The 20,683-nt window shown below is 57.5% G+C and overlaps 2 protein-coding genes across 6 annotated transcripts in view; one reads left to right on the top strand and one right to left on the bottom strand.

The window, feature by feature from the left end:
* Positions 1-11,414, top strand: part of SLA (Src like adaptor) — a 29,099-nt gene extending 17,685 nt beyond the window's left edge. For 4 of the 5 annotated variants that reach the window (XM_059672344.1, XM_059672345.1, XM_059672342.1 and 1 more), the window contains 4 exons: positions 1,931-2,034; positions 4,146-4,277; positions 8,377-8,509; positions 9,488-11,414. In XM_059672344.1, coding sequence (XP_059528327.1) covers positions 1,931-2,034; positions 4,146-4,277; positions 8,377-8,509; positions 9,488-9,704 — 586 coding nt within the window. In that variant the 3' untranslated portion in view covers positions 9,705-11,414. The remainder of the gene's footprint in view (positions 1-1,930; positions 2,035-4,145; positions 4,278-8,376; positions 8,510-9,487) is intronic. The other variant, XR_009449607.1, reaches the window with a different exon arrangement.
* Positions 1-20,683, bottom strand: part of TG (thyroglobulin) — a 153,734-nt gene that overhangs the window by 48,496 nt on the left and 84,555 nt on the right. Inside the window, exons 38-41 of the mRNA XM_059672358.1 lie at positions 20,573-20,683; positions 20,117-20,210; positions 17,473-17,629; positions 17,038-17,240 (exon numbers count right to left, since the gene is read on the bottom strand). The exon at positions 20,573-20,683 is cut by the window's right edge and continues 109 nt beyond it. Coding sequence (XP_059528341.1) covers positions 17,038-17,240; positions 17,473-17,629; positions 20,117-20,210; positions 20,573-20,683 — 565 coding nt within the window. The remainder of the gene's footprint in view (positions 1-17,037; positions 17,241-17,472; positions 17,630-20,116; positions 20,211-20,572) is intronic.

The following is a 20,683-nucleotide window of genomic DNA, read 5'->3' as shown; positions in this document are numbered from 1 at the left end:
CTCAACCCGGTTCCTAGAGACGGGCCCACCGTGGGCTAGCCCCTATAAGCAGGATGTGACCACGGCCCAATGGAGCTCCCAAGCTCGTCGATACAATAAAGATCCTTAAAACACTGAACAGCAGGCGAGGCAGTGCCATATGCCAGTTATGAAACGGGATGTCCCAGAAGAACAACTCAAGCTGTGGCCCTAGCTGACATGGAGTGACTTGGGAAGGTGAATCACTCTGACCCTCAGTACCCTCGTCGGTGAAAGAGAAAGAAGGCGCCTGTCTTGGGGGGTGGATATGAGGATTCGATGTCAAGGCTTAACACGGTCTGTCGCCCATACTTAGTATTCACACATGGCTGTTGTGACTGGCTTTTCGTCTTCGTTTTTATAAGAGGAAGCTCGTGCCAGGACTTGAGGAGTGGGTGTTTGTCACACACACTGAGGCAGTGAACACGCTATACATTGTGCAGAACTGAGGTGAACTATTTGTCTGGGTCTGGCATAAACATAAAATATTTTTTAAATATATTTGTATTGATCTCAGAGAGGAAGGGAGAGGGAGAGAGAGAGAGAAACATCAATGATGAGAGAGAATCATTGATTAGCTGCCTCCTGCACGCCCCATACTGGGGAACGAGCCCGCAACCCAGGCATGTGCCCTTGACCGGAATTGAACCCGGGATCCTTCAGTTTGCAGGCCGACGCTCTATCCACAGAGCCAAACAGGCTAGGGTTGACATAATCATGATCTTAACAACAAGAGCCCCCTTATGGCGCCCCAGACATAAGTAAGTGGCATCGCTGCTCCTTATAAATAAATGGCTCCTGAGGACACAGCAGCCAGCTGCTAGCACCGCGTCTCCTTCCGGCCGAGCGGCCAGGCTGCCCTGGGACGAGGAAGGGCCGTGCCTGGGGACCCGGCCGCTTTGCACAGAGCGCCTTCCAGAGACGACCCCGCAGTGCCCTCACCCGGGGGGGGGCGCGCTCCACGGTTACGACTGCTTTTTTTTTATTAAGTGAAAGAAGCAAGAACCACATGTAAACCCATAGAGCAATGACACTTGTGCTTAAAATCGGCCGACAAAGAGGAGACGGGGAGGAAATGTGAGGAAAGCGAGTGGGGCTTGTTCAGGTGGCGAGAAAATGCACCCTGTCGTTCTTGCTGCCTGGTGCCCGTTCATTCATCCACAGATACACACCAAGCTCGACAACCTGGGCGCAGAAACGAAACCCAAAAGCAAAACCCAAAACCGAAACCCGAGAAGACAGAGTCCCTGCCCTCCTGGGCGGTGAGGGAGGGGCCGGCAGTTAGATTATAAGGGAGACAGACATTGAAGGAACTACCTACCAAACAGGTACCTTACCGAGTTTTGGAAAGCTCATGCCTTACATAATACAGTGTGGACACAGCCCAGGTGGCCTCTGAGAAACGGGATAAGAAAGATGTTTTAGCCCGGCCAGTGTGGCTCAGTGGTTGAGCACCAACCTATGAACCAGGAAGCTATGGTTCCATTCCCAGTCAGGGCACATGCCCGGGTTGTGGGCTCGATCCCCAGTGTGGGGTGTGCAGGAGGCATCCAATCAATGATTCTCTCTCATCATTGATGTTTCTGTCTCTCCCTCCCCGTTCTTCTCTGAAATCAATAAAAAAAAAATTATTTTTTAAAAAGAAAGATTTTTTATGCATCTCTGTCCTCATGACCCAATGGCATACCTGGCATGTGGTAGGTACTAAGGAATTTTATTTGAAAGATTAAAAGTATGAGGGAAGGAAGGAAGGAAGGAAGGAAGGAAGGAAGGAAGGAAGGAAGGAAGGGAAAAGTCAATCGCCCTCGTCCTTCTAATCCCAGCAGTTCTATGTGAACTGGCCCTCGATCTTAACTGCTGAGCCTGCCTGGCTCTGGGAGGGTGCGGGCACTCACGCTGTCGTCCCCCGCAGCTGGCTGTTCGAAGGGCTGGGCAGAGACAAGGCCGAGGAGCTGCTGCAGCTGCCCGACACGAAGATCGGCTCCTTCATGATCCGGGAGAGCGAGACGAAGAAAGGTGAGCAGCCCCCGACTCACCTTCCCATGCTTGGGTCAGACAAGCTGGTCTGGCTCCTGCTGACTCATTCATGACCCGCTCACCTTCCCTCCTCCCACGAACACGCCAATCAGTTCGAGGTGGTGAGCTCCCTGCAGCCCAGGCACCGCGGTGAGGCCAGCATCGAAGCCAGGGGCCGAGACACAGGCAGTGGGGGCCTGGACCCGTACCAGGCCGTGGTGACACCTGCGGGACCATTTCCCATCAACTGAGAGGAAAGGCCAATGACGGGTGTCGGCAGCACATGGGCAGAGAGCGTGGCCTGTGCTCTCAAGCTCTGAGGCTGGGGCGGGTCACTTCCTTCTCTGAGCTCAGTTTTCTCAGCTGTGAAATGGGAAGAAGCCCCTCCCTGGTGAGGTGGCGGAGTGGCTCCAATGTAATGTTTGTGGTGGTCTCACTACACAGGAGCCCCCCGGACTAGCTCCCTCTGTGCCCAGCAATGCAATCAGAAATCTGCAAGAAGCAGGACCCACAGATACACACTGCACATACCCTGATCGGATTTGTATAATTTCCTTCCATCCCACGCACTAAGCAATTCAGGGGCAACGACACCGCAGGGCTCTGCGGGGTTCTGAGCAGGGGTCCCCAGTTCTAGTTCCGGCTCTATGGGTGATGAAGGAGCCACGCCCCCGCTCGAAGCCCAGGACCCCTTACCCATCACATGGGATCAGCGGAGGAACATGCTTCTCACGGTGTCAGGGACGTAATGTACACACTTAAGCAAGCAGACGCCAGACCCCAACCCCTTGGGCCTTCCCAGATAAGAAAGGATGATAATAAGCATTTAAACACAGAAGATACGCGCGGGCTCCCAGCCTGCTCCTGGCACACCTGCTGTCTAAGAGGAGAACACACAGTCTCCGAGTATTTTTTGAGAGCAATGCGTGTCCCAGTGTCCCCGAGGCAGGGGACCCAGGCCCGAGCTCCAGCTGGTGTGGGCGGGCGGGAGAGCCCGGAGGTGCCCACGCTGCTCTAAAAATAGAGAGATCGCCAGGCAGACCTGCAGCTGGCCGGCCGGGTGGGGTGCAGGCCCCGCTCCCCCGGGCATGCAAAGTTCTCACACGCTGACACCTGCCCCCTGGACCGGCTCGCCCTGCCTCAGGCCCCGCTGACATTACGGAAAGGCACATGCTGGGTGGAGTCAGAGGGCGGGCCTGGGCCGAGCGAGGGACGCCGCTCCGAAGGCTAGTCTCAGGCCTGCTCGGGACCAGGTCCCCGTCGCCATTCCAAGCTGCGTACCTCCGGCCGTGTGTCCCAGGGGCTCTGAGCCTCAGCTTCCCCAGGCCTTTCTGGGAACTGATGGAGATGTTGTAGGGAGATAGCTGAGCCCAGCCCAGCCCAAGCCGCCAAGACTCGGAAAAACCTAGTGGCCCCCCTCTCTGCCCCATGACACTTTCACCCCGGGCCCCCAGAACACAGCGCAGGAAGGACTCCGACACGCGCCCCGAGTCTAGTTCTCTATCTTCCCACGTGGGCAAATCAAGGCTGGGAGCGAGGCCAGGGCTCTGCCCGTCCTAACCGTGCGGTGCTGTCACCTTAAGGCTGCTCGAGGGGAAAGAGCACAGTCCCCGTGCTTCTTGGGGAGACCCAGAAAAATGTCTTCGCTGCCCCTCTCCCCAAGTTTCTGAGAACACCACGCCCAAGTCAGAGGCAGCTGGGACGGGAACACAGGGGCACAACCCTGAGGCCTCTCACAGGTGAGGCGCTGGAGGGTACGCGGGCCAAACCCGAGGATGCCCCGGGTCCCGGCCTGCGGCTGCAACCCGACTCGAACCCCTCACGCAGCCCAAGGACCCCGAACGGGATGTGGACGCTCCCCTCGTGGGAACGTCACCAAGCAGAGACAGGCCTCTCCGAAATCAATAAAAATGTGTGTGTGTTTTTAAAAAAGAGTGAGCCGCATCCATGCAGATGGGGTTCCCGTGGCTGCTGCTCCCCACGAGAGTGTGTGTCTGGGTGTCACGGTGGGACAGGCTGAGAAAAGCCCTCGGCCTCAGCGGGGGTGGGCTCCAGCCGGTTGCCCTGGGCTGGGTCCCCGGGATGCCACTGACCGTCCTCCGTGCCTGCAGGCTTCTACTCCCTCTCCGTGCGGCACCGGCAGGTCAAGCACTACCGCATCTTCCGCCTGCCCAACAACTGGTACTACATCTCGCCGCGGCTCACCTTCCAGTGCCTGGAGGACCTGGTCAACCACTACTCCGGTAAGAGCTGCCCGCAGGACGCAGCCCTGAACCCTCCTTGCTAACTGCCCTGCGGGGGCCCCTGTCTAGGGCAGGGGTTCTCAACCTGTGGGTCACGACCCCTTTGGCGGTCGAACGACCCTTTCACAGGGGTCGCCTAAGACCATCCTGCATATCAGATATTTACATGACGATTCATCACAGTAGCAACATGACAGTGATGAAGTAGCAACGGAAATAATGTTATGGTTGGGTCACAACATGAGGAACTGCATTTAAAGGGCCAGCAGGTTGAGAACCACTGGTCCAGGGCGCTCGTGGGGCGCTTTGCTCTCTTCCATCCCGCCTTCTCCACGCGCCCTTTCCCCGTTCACGCGGCCTGTAAGGCTGGGGCTGAAACAGGGTGCCCGCCAATGCCGCCGAGTGAGTAAAACACAGCGAATCTCGAGTTCGCCGTCCCTGCCTGTAAACGAAAGAGGTCGGTGCCCCTAGTTCACAGCCACGGACGGCTCGCACTTCCTCAAGCCGACCGCGCAGCTGCGGGCCTCGGGCTTCGCTCTGCAATGCCACCCATTTCCCCTTTTCTGCACGCAGGCTCCTCCGGGGCTTCCAGCCAATGGGACCCCTTCTTTTTTTATGCTTTAAAAAAAATGATTTCAGAGAGAGGAAGGGAGAGGGAGAGACAGACAGAAACATCAATGATGAGCGAGAACCACCCGTCAGCTGCCTCCTGCACGCCCCACACTGGGGATCGAGCCCACAACCTGGGCATGTGCCCTGACCAGGAATCGAACTGTGACCTCCTGGTTCATGGGTCGACGCTCAACCACTGAGCCACGCTGGTCAGGACCCCCTCCTCGACGGAGTGTCAGTAGACTCGGCTCCGACAGACGCCCGGTGTCCCCAGAACCCCGCTCGCTCTGCCTGTTGGCCGCGTTCACCGTGTTCGGGCCTGCTTCCCCAGGAGCTCTTAGAGACCAAGGCTCGGGCGTCATTCGTTCCCGTGGCCTTCCTGGACCCAGGAGGGGGTCGAAATGACCCACGCTGACCAGGACGGGGTCATCCGCCAAGGTGGTGGGAACAGAGCGTGGTTTTGCTGAGGGCAATGAGACAGGAAAGCTAGTGAGACTGACAGGCCTGGAGGGCAGGGCAGGAGTTGGAACTTCACAGAAAAGGCAGAAAGAGTGAAAAGGTGGCTGTTTCTAAGAGTTGATGTGGAACCGATGCTCGTAGCCCAGACCTTCTGGGCACTTGGGGCTGGCTGTGCGACTCTGGGCTCCTTTTCTCCTCTGTGTATTGAAGATGTTGAGTGTTCCCACCCAGGGGGGATGCTGTGAGATGCCTGGGGTTGGTGCGCACAGAGTGCTGGGAGAGCGCCTCCTAGCGCATAGCTGCGTTTCTCCCCACTCCTCGGCCAGAGCAGCCCCTTCCACCTCCTCCCTGGGCACCAGGGGGAGGAAGAGAGGTGCCTTTCACTTTGCTAGTGTCCTCTCCTTCCTGGTTCAGAAGGCCTGACCTGGAAGGACCTGTAGGTGTGGGGCCTTGAAGGACATTTCAAGGAGAAAGCGACCACGGGGCCTGGGTCCTCGCACCTGGCCCGTGAGACGCGCAGTCCTGAAGGAGGTATGGCCACATGGGAGACACAGGCCCAAGCTCGGGTGCTCGAGGGCTCTGTGAGGCCTTGGACAAAACCCTCGGTCTCTGCGGGACTCGGGTCCCCGCTCACAGAAGGCAGATGCGACCCGCCCGCGGGGGTATTGATCGCTCAACACCATCGAACCCTGAGGCGACGCGGCGTCCCAGCCTGCCGTGCAGCGGGTGCAAAATAAAAGATAACGCAATTATTTCTGTGACACCCGAGAACCTAGCAGCTTGGCTAAAAATGAAAGAGGAAGGGAGTCCTGGAAATGGTGCACTTCTACCGATTATGAGTAAACATCGGTTGTGGTATTGGCTCTTAATAACAATCATACCAGAGGTGCACAGACCAGAAGTTTTGCATAGACAAAGGCAAACAGGAGGGGATGCCGCCCCAGCAGGATGTCACAGACAGGGCGCTCCACAGGCTTCCGGCCAGGCTCACCCAGGACCATGCACCGCCATGCTCACCCGGGACCATGCACCACCAGGCTCACCTGGGACCGTGCACCGCCAGGCTCACCCGGGACCGTGCACCGCCAGGCTCACCCGGGACCATGCACTGCCAGGCTCACTCAGGACCATGCACCGTCACAGAGCAGGGCCTTCCCCACCACCTCCTGGGCCTGCACCGCAGTCTGCTTCACCCCTGTAGTAACTGAAATGAGACTGAAACCCTGAAATGCTCCCGGCTCCTGGGGACCCGAAGGTTGAAGCAATGTGGCCAGTTTCTCCGCCCGCCAGGCCTGCTTCTCCTTGGGACAACGTTAGCGTGGCTGTGCCCGAGGGGTCTGCATAGACGTCTCTGTTGCACAGGTTGCTTGTACTTATTTCCCTGGGGCCCTCGGGCAATTACCTACCATCTGGAAGCCTCAGTTTCTTCATCTATAAAATGGGGATTTAGTGCCTCTTATAGGATTGTTGCGAGGACCCGGAATCACCAATGTGAAAAGTCTGGCATCTGAAGTATTCCATGCGCAGTGGTGACTGAGAGAGCAGAGAGCGTAGGACACAAACGAGGTCTAAGTTAGGGCCAGAGAGACAAGCGGTGGGGACAGGGGCCCCTCGAGTGTCGAGATGGAGCTGAGAGGTCTGAGAGCCTGAGGGAGCGTTCTAGAGATTTCCACAGACGGGAGGAGGAGAGGAGTGTGTCCAGACCCCAGAGGCAGGAAGGACTTCCCTCTCCTCCATGTCAGGGGCAAGGAGCTGCTCTTAGAACAAGTGCCTGGCTCAGAGCCCATGCCACAGGCTGGGTCACATCTCTGTGACCTTGAGCAAGTGACTTGGCCCAGGACCCTCAGTCTCCGCGCTCCGAAAATGGGCCCAACAGTGCTGGCGGCTCAAGGACGTGGCCTCGCTCAGCGCTGGGCTCACGGCACCTGCTTTTCTCGTTGCCAAAATTGCCTCCTCACCCTACCTGTTAAGCTCTCGAAGGAAAGACAGACTGACACCAGTCCCCGCCTGGGCTGGGTACCGCCGCCGATTTCTTCGTGTCCGATGTGGTCCCTCACCCCTAGGCACCCCCTCCAGCCCGTGACAGGTCATTATTTCAGATCCAATGCAGCTAAGCTTCCTCTGAACTCAGGGCCCCATCTCGCGTTTCTCGGCGTGGGACAGTGTGGGTGGGCATTCAAGTTCAAGGTGAAAGGCAGGCTGAGCGCTGGGATGGGCGTCCTCGGCTGCCACCCTCTGAGAGCCTGGGTTTGCTCCTCAGAACAGTTTCCTTTAGTTCTTGGGAAAGGACCCCCCAGGGCTCCACAGACAAGACGGGAGGTGGAGACACTCATGGGTGACGTGGCTCCGCCCGGCCCTACCAGGGGCCAGCAGCACCTGGCACCCTCGGCCCCGCCATTGCCCCTGTGACATGACCGGCCGGGTCCTCAATGTGAAGGCGCCCCGCTTTCCTCCATCTCTCAGAAGGCCTGAGCGCAGCCAGGCCCCACCTCTCTCGCCAGGACACGGGCTGGGAGGAGGCCTCTGAGGAGCACTGTGTCTGAAGGGCCCGGAGAAGGAGGGCTGGGAGCTCAGACAGCTTACACCAGCCGAGGGGGCGGACGCGTTTACTCTGCTTTCATTCTCCTTGTGCATGAGTGTCCAGGGTGAGGGGGAGAAGGGTCCCCCCCTTTCCTTTGTCCACTTTCTCTCTTTTGCTTTGAATCTTTTTCTCCTTCTTCCTTTTCTGTGCCTTTTATCTTTTTTGAGATCTATCTTTACTTCCCTCCCTCTCGCTTTCTCCCTCCATCTCTTCCCTCCCTGTCTTCTTTCATTGTTTCTTTTGTCTTCCTTTCTCCCTACCCGTGTATCCCGCCACCATGCTGCCTTGAATGCTGCTCTGTGAGCTCTGGGGAAGTCAGGGCTGCCCACAGCCCCCTGCACATGGGCCCTCCTGAGGGTGAGGGGGCTGTGCTGATGGTCGCTCAGCCCCACGCCTGCGCTGGCTGCAGCGTCTCCGTCACTGACCCGCTGTCTGCTCCGTCCTCAGAGGTGGCCGACGGCCTGTGCTGCGTGCTGACCACACCCTGCCTCACCCAGAGCACCGCTGCCCCGGCCGTGAGGGCCTCCGACTCGCCCGTCACCCTGCGCCAGAAGACCCTGGACTGGAGGAAGATGTCCAGGTGAGGGTCAGGGTGTCCGTCTGTGTGTGTGAGCCCCCGTCCAGCGTGTGAGCCCCCGTCCAGCGTGAGAGCCCCCGTCCAGCGTGTGGGCCCCCGTCCAGCGTGTGAGCCCCCGTCCAGCGTGTGGGCCCCCGTCCAGCGCGTGAGCCCCCGTCCAGCGTGTGAGCCTGGCACATGAACACCGTGGCCAGCTACAGCCGGCCCTGCGGGAACCTGACGGTGGGCACACTGAGCGGGCACACCCCATGGAACCCCGCCGGCCCCCGGGAGGCAGACCCAGCCTTGGGCCTCACGCAGTGGGGGCCACGACCCTAGCGACTCCCTGGCAGGGCCCCAGCCCCCCAGTTCTGCGAACATTTCCTGAGCCCCATTCAGTGTGAGCAGAACATTTTCTAGCAGAAAGATACCACCTTCCTTTTCCTAATTGTCAGGATCCCAGAGAGGGTCACACAAAGAACTCTTGTATCATTTAATATTCTTTTAAACTCCCTCAGGAAGTTTAAACACACCAGCAAAATCCTAAAGTGGCATAGTTTGTTTTTTTAAGGGAAAAGCATTTCCCACTGATCTGCTTTGAGTGTCTGCTATTGTATTTTAGGGGTATGTGTAGTTGGAGATTGATTGGTGGGTTGCCTTATTAACTAAATACTGATCCAGACATCCCATTGGGACAAAAAAAAAAAAAAAAGAATCAGAAGTCAGAGTTGACTGGGAGATAAATAAAACTGCTCTTTCTTGTAAATATCATAAAAATACTCATTAAAATTTACAGTTTACAGAGACATTTTAGCCATTGAAGGAAATGGTGGTTCAGAGAGGTTCAGTGACTTATCTAAGGCCACACAGCCGCAAATATAGGAAGCAGAATTAGAATGATAAGCTAGAGAAATGCTAACAGGGCCTTTTTCCTTCCTCTTATTCTCTTGTCCTCATCCTTCTCTTTTCCCCTCCCTCTGTCCCCTTTGCTCCCACGCACAGGCTGCAGGAGGACCCCGAGGGCACGGGGAACCCACTGGGCGTGGACGAGTCCCTCTTCAGCTACGGCCTGCGGGAGAGCATCGCCTCCTACCTGTCCCTGGCGGGCGACAGCGGCGCGCCCCTGGACCGCAAGAAGAAGAGCATCTCCCTGCTGTACAGCGGGAGCAAGAGGAAGAGCGCCTTCTTCTCGTCGTCGCCGCCCTACTTCGAGGACTAGCCCAGGGCGGACGGGCAGCCGCACGGGGTGCCCAGCGGGAACAGGCTCTGGACTGTCACCCGGGGTCCAGCCGAGAGGCTCGGTCGCCTGGTCCCCGGGAACCTCGCGTCTTCCACGAGAAGCTGCCTGAGCTCACGCACCCACCTCCTCTGTCCACATCGTGACGCAGGGACCCTCCCTGGCGTCGGGCCAGTCCTGGACGTCACCGGACGTCGACTCACGACAGGATGGCGCCCTGCTTCGGAAGAGCCTGCTTGTATGTTGGGTGCTCATCGTGTTTGCGGGAAAGACAGCCACTCTCTCCCAGGATAGGGCGCAGGGCCCACCCCCAACAGCCTGCCCTCTGAGCTCACAGAGAGAACGTCTAAGGAGAAACGCCCGGGAAGGAGACCGGCCAACAGCCGTGACCTGGGCACAGGTCCGGGTTTGCACGCTGGTCCCCTGCTCGGCACCTTCTCAGCCACGGACAGAGGCCTCGGTACACGCACCTCTTCTCGCTGAGCAGCTCAGGGACCCTGATCGCTCACCGTCCTAAGTAGCCCGGAAGCTCTCTCTGCCCCTCGGGTCCCAAAGCCGCATGTGCAGTGGTCACATGGCCTCCCCGCCTCTGCAGGGGCGAGGCCCAGGGGAGAGGGAGGCTGTGGGGAGGGGGTGTGGTGCGGGACGGACTGCGCGGGCTTCCACCACATCCCCTCTGCAGCTTCGCAGCCAGAGTCCCCACATCAACGCACCCAGACTCCCTCCTGACTGCGAAGAGGCTCCGTGTCCTCCCCTACGAAAGGCGTCCGGAAAAAAAAAAAGGGACAGCTGAGCCCCAGGCCCCAGCAGAGGTTCACGGTGTGGAGGAAGTGTGTAAACGAAGATCGTGACGGTGGGTGTAAAGGCAGACATCAGCGCCTGGCTCTGCGTGGGACAGGGGTCAGGTGGGGTGACCCCAGGCCCAGGTTTCAGCTGGACCTTCAGAGAGAGGGCGTGGCTGGATAGAGGAGGTCAGAATGGTCGGACCTGGATAAGTTCTAGAGCACTCATTTCTCGGTATTTTATTCTACGAAGGGTCTGGCACACACACGAATAAAAGTGCTGGGCCCCGGGAATGAGGGGGTGAGAGGGGCTCAGTTCTGTCTCCATCACTGAAAGAGATTAGAGGGCCACAGCCAAGGCCTCGCGAGGAGAAGCCTGGGCCCCAGCCGCCCACGCCCCTGCCCCTGCCCCTGCCCCTGCCAGGAGGGGCTGCCGGGAGCCAGGCCTCCTTTCCCTGCTGGGCAGGGGCCAGGGGAGGGGCGGAGCCTGTGCCAGGGTATCTCTCGCTGCCGGATATGAGCATCTGTCTGTCCGCCATGCGCATTCTGCACGTCTGAGGTCACTGTGCTCGCTGCACGTGTCGACGCGTTTACAAGCTTTTCTGTATCAGCAGAGCCCAGGCTGTTTATACCCGAAGACATCTGGGGTTCCCCTGCCCCCAAAAGGCTTCAAAGGGGCCGGCCGAGCCTGGGAAGTGACTGCAGCCGGTGCACGCTGCCGCCGACATAAGGCAGGGCTGCCGCCCGCCAGATGTCTGCACGGGGTCTCCTGTGTTCTTTTCCGTTGTGACTCACATGGTTGGAGCGTGTGGGGAGGACGCGAGGGATTTCTAAGTGGGAAGCATTACATTTTGCTAAATCATGTATTTATTCCTGATTAAAATAAACCTAATGCGTATTTAACCCCCTGGATGGAGGGAGAGTTTCCTGGGTGAGCTGGGCGGGGGGGGGGGGGGGGGGGGGAGGACGGGGGGGGGGTGCAGTTCATTCAGAAGCTGCCCTGGGTCCCAAATTCTCAACTCAACGTGCAACTGGACAGAGACGGAGACAAGAGACAGAGGCCTCGCTGGCCGGCCGCTCAGCGTCCGGAGGGCGGCCTCCAGCACACACGAGTGTGTGACTTTGATGGTGTCCCCTCACACTTGAGGGTGAGGACAGAAAAACGTCCTGGCCATTGTTACAAAAACCCTGTCTCACCTGGCAACCCCCCCGCCCCCACATTACTTGTAGTACCTCTGCTGTTTGTTCTCCCACGAATTTCCTTCTACAGATATTTTTGGGCACCTACCAGATTCCAGGCACTGCTCGGGGCTGGGGCTAGGGCAGGAAAAGCAGAGACCCTGGTGTCAGACACACAGACCTCCCCCTGCAGAAAGCACCGGCCTGGGGGGGTCAGGGTAAGACACGGGAGGAAGGCAGCAAGCATCTGAGGCAGGACAGAGGCCTCGGCACTGCTACGGGGAGAGTTCCCACCACGCGGGTCTTCCTGTCTTAGGAGCGGGGAGAGCTGTGAGCCCTGTTGCGGCCGAGCCCTGGAGGGGGGGTGACCCTCCAGATGGAGAAGCAGGCCTTTGCTGATCACGAGCAGTGATGCAGAGACCTAGGGGGAGCCTGGCATTTTAAAAAATATATATTTTTATTGATTTCAGAGAGGAAGGGAGAGGGAGAGAGAGAGAGAGAGAAACATCCATGAAGAGAGTGAATCATGGATCGGCTGCCTCCTGCACACCCACACTAGGGATTGAGCCCGCAACCCGGGCATGTGCCCTGACCTGGAATCGAACTGTGACCTCCTAATTCAAAGGTTGACGCTCAACCACCGAGCCACACTGACCGGGCAAGCCTGGCATTTTCTAGGAACAGGGAAACCAGGGAGCCCAGAGCAGGGGCTCGGGTGGGAATAGAGAGGCAACGAGACAGGAAACTTTTGCTCGAGGCCAAGTCGTGAGGCCTGGCATTCACACCGAGGAACGCGGAATCGGGGCGATGGAAATATCATCTGCGTCCCGAGCATCACACCCCAGAGGGCAGGGCCTCCTCCGTCTTCCCTGAGAGCCGGCCAGGGTGTCAGTCGCCAAATGCAGGTGGGCAACATGCCACCCCTCTTCCTCCGACCCGGCCCCGGCTGAGGAGATACCCCAGGCCTGCTTCTGTCTGCAGTTGCCTCCTCTGGGCATCGAATGGGGGAAACTGAGGTTTCCCAAGTGCTACGGTGTGCAGGGCATCTGCAAACCTACTGCTGACAGCGCCCCGAGCCCCGAGATTAGCCATGCCCAGTCTATCTCTGAGGAATACGGTTACAGGGCTCACCCAAGGCCAGGAGCTACTGCGCTCGTCCCACCCTAAACCTGGCCTCTTTGTCTTACACATTGACACCCCAGGAGTCCCAAGTCCCTGCAGCAGTAGCCTCATCAAATGGGAAACACAGGCTTGAGCTGTCGGTTCGAATCCCTACCCCAGCTCCTTCTTTGCTGCGTGTTCTTTAGCAGGTCACTAAACATCTCTGAGCTGTGGATGTCTGATCTCTAAACAGCTATTGAGAAAACACACCCCTTGTGAATGCATGTGAGGAGTCTCCGAGATAATACTCTGAGAGTTCTCGATGGCCCCAAAGACACCAAACGAATGACCCTGCTAGTAGTTCTCACGGGAGTCTGTCTCGCCTGCTGGGGCAACAGTTCTGGCCCTGAGATTTGCAGAAAGACGAGATTTTAATCAGGAATGTGTCGCCAGCTTGCCTTCGTTCCCCAAGCATCTGCCGGTAAGGAACGCGTTGAAGAACTGCTAACAGAGAGAAGTATTTCGGTGCCCTGGATCCCGCACGGCCTCACACCCCAAGGCTGCTGGGAGGAGCTGTAAAAGCCGCTCCCAAACGGCGGAAACAGATGGCGGCTTATTTTTACACGCGCTCCCATTTGTGAGAACAGATTCGCTTCAGAAATTCCCCAAACACCCAAACTCTCCAGAATTTTCAAGAAGTCTGCCTTCTGCGCCTACGAGAAGGTGTTGGGGTGTCTTCTGGGTCCCACTGAGTGTCTGGTTTCCAAGGGGGCCCTGGGGAAATACCTTCAGGATCAACTCAGAGTCAGGGGGTCTGTTTTCAGCCCCAGGGATCGAGAGATGATTTGGGCTCAGACCTCCCTCCGCAGGGACACAACCCCTACGGAGGGACAGACTGAAGAAAGCCCACACCAAAGGAGAAGAAACACAAGGGGGAGGGGAGGAGGAAAACGGGCCATCCTGTGGGTCCCCCTTCACCCGCTCATCCCTGCCCAGATGCTGACTGTGCAGCAGGTACTGTAAGACCAGCTGTGCTGGGCGCTCGCCCGTGGAGAGCCAGGCACACCGGGCCCCCGTCCCCCGGGGCCTACAGTCTTGGGAGGGAGACAGACGGGGCAGCAGGAGCAGCTGGTGGGAATCCTGATAAATCCTGTGGGGAAGTGCAGGCAGCACAGCCATGGGAAGGGTCTGACTCGGAGCTGCCGAGTCCGGGAGGGTCCCTGAGGGTGAACAGGGCAGCCGGGAGCAGGAGGGCAGGACCAAGTCTCACACAGGACAGGGCCTGCAGGGGCAGGATGGGCCGTGGAGTCTGTCCTGAACATGCAGGCGAGGGATGAATTGGCGGTGGCACAGCTTCCTGTGGGGGATGGTGACGATGCTGCCCTAGCCTCAGTGAGGCCCAAACCACGCCACCCCTGCCCTCCTCGTGATCAAGGCCCTGGTCCCAGGAAGGCGAGGCAGAGCGGGAGTGGCCCCCGGCCTCAGCATGGCTAGCAGGTCCGTGGCACTGGCCTCAATGGTCTCCCTCTTTCCTTAACTGTGTTACTTCATCGTCTCCTCATTGCTTCTCTGTCCCAGGGTTGTCCCTCTGGTTCACCCTCCCGCGCCTCTAAGTGAAGTCTCCTAAAAGGAAGCAATTTCCCACCTGCTCAAAGTGCTTTTTAAACTATATATATATATATATATATATATATATATATATATATATATATATATATATTGATTTCAGAGAGGAAGGGAGAGAGAGAAACATCAATGATGAGTAAGAACCATTGATCGGCTGCCTGCTGCACACCCCACACTGGGGACTGAGCCCAAAACCCGGGTGTGTGCCCTGACCGGGAATCAAACCGTGACCTCCTGGTTCATAGGTCGAGGCTCAATCACTGAGCCAGGCCGGCCAGGCTCAAAGCTCTTTGAAGGCGCAGCGTGCTCACAGCAGCACTGTGCACAACAGCCAAAGGTGCACCCTGAGGTCCATCGATGGATGATGAACAAAACATGCTGCGCGCACAGTGGAATAGGACTCAGCCTTGGAAAGGGATGAAATTCTGCTAGAGGCTACAGCATGGACCACGGAGGAACCCTGCAGACATGCTAAGTGAGAGAGCCAGACACCAGAGGGCACATCTTGTGTGGTCCCACCAGTAGGAGGTACCTAGCCAGGCAACATCACAGAGAAGAAGGTGGAGGGGAGCCAGGTTCTATTAGGAACAGAGTTTCTGCTTGGGATGAGAGCTCTGGAAATGATCCATGGCGATGATTGCATAACCTTGTACATGTGCTTAGTGCCACTGAATTGCACACTTAAAAGTGGTTAAAATGGTCAACCAGACCCAATCAAAGACGCAAACACACAACACCATTCCATGGCGATGGCTGCCACGTGCTCAGGGTGGGCCCAAGGTGTTCAGTGCAGTCTGGCTGCTCTCTGCCTCCCAACCCCTATCCCACTGCCCAGGAGAGCCCTATCCCCTTGAGGCACTGCAGGCCTACAGATTGAGGACGAGTCCAGCATCCTCTTGGTGCCTGGACTCTGCCGGCACAGCCCCACACAGTCCCACACAATCCCACACAGTCCCACACAATCCCACGCAGTCCCACACAATCCCACACAGTCCCTCAGAGCCCCTCGCAGTCCCACACAGTCCCACACAATCCCACGCAGTCCCACACAATCCCACACAGTCCCACGCAGTCCCACGCAGTCCCACACAATCCCACACAATCCCACGCAGTCCCACACAATCCCACACAGTCCCTCAGAGCCCCTCGCAGTCCCACGCAGTCCCACACAATCCCACACAGTCCCTCAGAGCCCCTCGCAGTCCCACGCAATCCCCAGACTTCCTCTCTCCTGAGAAGCATTCTCCACCACCCCCTCCTTCTCCTGCTCTTGGCTGGGGCTTCTCTCTAAGCTGCCTGAAGACCCTCTCTTAAATATCTGCTTTAACTATCTGCTCTCGCCCCACAGCAACCTCCAAGCTTCCTGAGAACCAGGGCATGAATTATTCAGCACGGAGTCTCCAGCACCTGTCACAGCACCTGGCACCCCACCTGCCAACGGCTGGACACGCAGTACAATTAGAAGCTAATCAATGACAGAATAGTTTTGGGGTCTCATGGTCAACCAGGTTATTACTTCCATCATGATTATTGTCATCATCATCAATATATCATAATCATCATTGTAGCATCACATTATCATCATCATTACTATTATCATCATCATTACTATCACCATCATCACCACCATCATTGTCCTCACCATCATCACTAGCATCACCACCATCATCATCATCATCACCATCATCATCAATATATCATAATCATAATTGTAGCATCACATTATCACCATCATTACTATCGTCATCATCACAACCACTGCCATCATCACCATCATCACCATCACTATCATCATCACCATCATCATCATCCCCTAGTAGGTGCTCAGACCGCATAGCAGAATCATGAGCGCTGAGTTCTATTCTTTGCCTTCATTCCACAACCAACAGCTCGGTTGGTCAGGCCTTTGGAGGCCCGTGCCTTCCTGTGCTGCTGACCCAGCTCCTGCCACTCCTTGAATAGCCACGTGGACAAGCCCCCGGGTCCCCTACTGTCCTCACCCCCAGGTAAGTGAGCATCACTGAGGCGGAAGGGCTTAGAGTCACGCATCACCCAACACTGTCCCACAGTGAAATACCACCAGAATGGAATCTCAGGGTGGAGGAGGGATGGGACGAGGGCTGCGGAAGAAACCAGACAGCTTCCGGGGATATTCGAAATTCAAACCCAGACAGGATCAGGGAAGCCACATTGGGAAGCAGACTAGAGTTCTCTTGGTTTGATTTCTCTCCTGTTTGGGGGGTGCTGCCAGGTGTCATTGCATAGAGTTGGATAAACTGTACCCCCATCATCACGTGCCTCCACCAGAGGCCTTCTCATCCCACATCCCAGCCCTGTGGTGTCTGTGGACAAGGGAGGGAATGCAGAGCTCAGACCAGTAAACCCTAGCAAGGCATCTGCAGGAAGTAGAACACGCTGTCGGAACTATGAGCACCTGAGATGTGAGTGCCAGCCATCGGGGAGTCCTCAGCACCGGCTCCCATGTGCATGAGAGACGGCCCTGAGCAGAACACACACTCAGAACACGGATACAGGGACCAAGCAATGGAAGCAGCGGGCCTCAGAGCCAGAGAGGACCCCTCACCTGACCGCACCTGCAGCCAGGTGGACACCGAGCGGCCACTCACCATCAGCATGGCTCTCCGGAAGAGTCTGGAGCCGCCAGCCCCGGCGGCGAGAAGGTGGGTGCTGGCCACGTCGGCTCCGCCGCGGTCGGCTGCCATGGTCACCCGCCGAGGGTCCCCACCAAACGCTGCGATGTGGGTCTGCACCCAGGTCAGAGCCGCCACCTGGTCCAGCAGCCCCCAGTTGCCACTCACCGCGCCGGCCCCTTCAGAGAGAGGAGAGCCTTTTACCTTTTGTGATTTTGCAGCTGGAACTTCATTACCCTGGTGCCGTCCAGGCCAGGCACCTGGTGCCTCTGGGGGACCTGACTCTCTGTCCCCACATGTCGGGACTTGGTCACTGTGAGGCCAATGGGAAGAGCATGGGCTCCGGCCTCAGAGCCATCCGGCGCCCCTGGGCTCAGGAATCAGCAGTGCCCACCAATGCCAGCAACTTACCAGCGCTCAGGAAGCCGAAGACGCCCACTCGGTAACCAGCAGTGACCACGAGGAGGTGGCCAGTAGCAGCCAGGAAGGAGCCGTCCAGGGCGAGGCTCCCGTCGTCGGCCCCGGCCTCCATGTTGTGGAAGAACAGCAGTACGGACGCATTGGGGGCCTGTGGGATGGGAGAGAGGCAGGGCTACAGGGTGGCCCATTTCCGCACCGGAGCCTGGTGAGGGCTCCTCTCCCATGAAGGTACCAGATTCTGAGCCTGCACAAACTCTCCCCGTCAACTCTGCCCTGTAGGCCCACGCAGCCCCATGTGATGGATGGAAATGTGTCCCCCAGAACTCATATGTTGAAGCCCTCACCCCTAGACCTCAGAAGGTGACTATTTGTAGATGGGTTCTGTGAGGAGGTAATCAGCCAGCCTGGCCGGTGTGGCTCAGTGGTTGAGCATCGACCTATGAACCAGGAGGTCACAGTTTGATTCCTGGTCACAGTCAGGGCACATGCCCGGGTTGCGGGCTTGGTCCACAGTGCTGGGCTGATCAATGATTCTCATCACTGATGTTTCCATCTTTCTCTCTCCCTCTCCTTTCCTCTCTGAAATCAACAAAAAGAGGTAATTAGCCAGTGCACCCTCATCCAATATGACTGGTGTCCTTACAAAAAGAGGACATTAGGACACACACATCCACCAAGAGAAGACCACGTGGACACACAGAGGGGAGATGATTATCTACATGCCAAGGAGAGCGGCCTCCAAGGGAACATACCCTGCCGACACCTTGATCTTGGACTCCAGGCCTTTACAATCATGAAATGATAAATTTCTGTTGTTCAAGCCCCCACATTTGTGGTACTTATATCAGAGCAACCCAAGCAAACTAATAAACCCCATTTCACAGATTAGGAAACTGAGGGTCACAAAAAATGAAGACACTTTGCCCACAGTGCAAAGTGAGCACGTGGCCCCAGTGGCAGCTGGTAGTGGACTTGGAGCCATGCAGTCACCTAATACCCCAGTTCTGGCCACTAGTTTACTCCTGAAGAATGTTCTGGGTCCTTGGTGAGCCCTTTCCATGCGGCCATGCCAACTGGAACCCCATCTTGGTGATGCAGAGCTTAACTCAGGCAGCCAGGCACTGTGTGCCCAGGATTTTATTCATTCAGTCCTCACCCAGCTCTGTGAGGTGGCATGTCATTATTATTCCCATTTTACAGATGGGGCAGTAGAGGCTTGGAGGTGTTAGGTGGCTTGTCTAAGGTCACACAGCAGCTACAAGGCAGCAGAACTGGGCTTTGAACTTAGGCTGACCCTTTTATATGAGCCTACAATGGTCCATCCGGGGGGTCTGACACCCCACCCCAGGCCAGGAGATAGGCGAGGCTCCAGGGGGCCCATGCCATCCAGGTCTTGCCTCCTGTGCTGCGATTCCCCACTCCCTGTGCCACAGACTCTGACAGGCAGATGGCCTCCTCACCGCCAGCAAGCCCTGGCGGGACCTGCCTATGTACGTGGGCGCTGTGCTGAGTGCCCCACCCACAAGACCTTTCATGTGTTTGGTGGCCTTGTTACAGAGTTCACTCAGACCAGCCGGCTGCCATCACACCTCCAAAGTGCAGCTGGCTCCCATGGCTAGTGGGCTAGGGGACCAGGAAGTGGTGACACAGTCACATGTGCCAGGAGATGAGTCAACACGGGCCACCAGGAACTCATGTTTCCCGAAGTTCCTCAGTTCCTTTTTCTCTCTCGCGTGCTCTGACCTTTGCTCCAAAACAGGAAGCTCCAAGACTGAACCTCAGGTTCAGAGCCACCACTCAGGCGAATGCGGGCTTCCAACCCGGGCATAACCAGCGTCAGGGCCAGAGCCCTGCTCCCCCTCCAGCACGGCCTGAGACCCGCCTTTCCACGGACAGCTCCGAAGAGATGGCCGAGGGGTCCCTCCAGAGATCCTCCCGAAAGAGGTCATTTCCCCGTGGGCACACTAACTTGGATATGGGTCCCCCTTCCCCATCCTGTGCCCACCCCCAACCCTTCATCGCTGGCCCTGCCCCACCTGCGCGGCTCACACCTCCCTCCTGCACGGCCTGCTGGGAGGGCACCACCTGGCCACCACCCCACTCCCCCTGTCACTTGCCGCTTCCTCCTGTGCTGTATTTTGCTTCCATATTTATTTGTCGTTCAGTTGTTGTTTAATATTTCTTTGCTTATTTATTTCTGCCCCTTCCCACTAAAGTATAGGGTGTCCCAAAATTCACCCAAGATTTGCGATTCAATTCAATTGCAAATCTTGCGTGAATTTTGGGATACCCTATATAACCCCTTCCCCAAGCAGCTGCTGGGTCTTGCTCATAGCTGTGTCTCCCCCAGGAGAGTCCCCGCCCATCATGGGCCTGTGTGAATAGTCCCAGAGCACAGCGCGGGGTAAGCGCGCACTGTCCCGTGTGCACGAGGGGAGAGGATGTGGCGAGGAGCAGGCGCAGCCGTGTAGGAGCCGGGAGGACCCTGAGCTCGCTCTCAGCTGTTCAGGCCCAGCGAGGACGGCGCTGGGGGCATAACCCGAGTGGAGATGAGGGGACGGGGCTGGAAGCTGTGGGGACTGGGGGTTGCCAATGGGCAGCTTTCAGGGCAAACCCAGCAACGGCTCAGACTCACCACGTTCTGAGGGACAAACACGTTGAGATACAAGCAGTCCTCGCTGACCCCGGACGGGGTGGGCGTCCTGGCCCCTGGCTGCCAGCAGCGGGCCCTGCAGATACAGATGGTCTGACTTCCAGGAGAATCAACCGCGGGGACTTGCCCATGTCCCTTCCAGCCCAACACCAGTGGCCAGAGCCCTCTGCCCGCCAGCTCTGCAGCATTTCGGCAGCAATCAGGTCACCGGACCACTGCATGGAGCCGAGCACGGCGGCCCTCCATCCCCAAATGGACTTCATAGGAGCAAGGCCATGTTCAGTGGCTGATGTTGGGGAGGGGTTACCTGTTAGAGCACCTAACACCACCTTATCTACACCCCCAGCCCCACGCACCACTCAGGCCCACATGCACCATCCTGCCATCAGTCTGACGCTGATGGATTAGAAGATGAGTGCTATTGCACTCAACCCTTACCGCGGCTTGGTGGCAGCCCAGGACCCGGTCCAGTTGGAGGGCTCCGGTGCCCGGAAGCGGCCCTCCGCCAGGGGCGGGGCAGCATAGGGCACTCCCAGGAACTGGTCCACT

This window comes from Myotis daubentonii, chromosome 17 (genome assembly GCF_963259705.1).
Source record: "Myotis daubentonii chromosome 17, mMyoDau2.1, whole genome shotgun sequence".
Classification (NCBI taxonomy): domain Eukaryota; kingdom Metazoa; phylum Chordata; class Mammalia; order Chiroptera; family Vespertilionidae; genus Myotis; species Myotis daubentonii.
The sequence above is the reverse complement of the archived record's forward strand: the minus strand, read 5'-3'. Positions and strand labels throughout refer to the sequence as shown.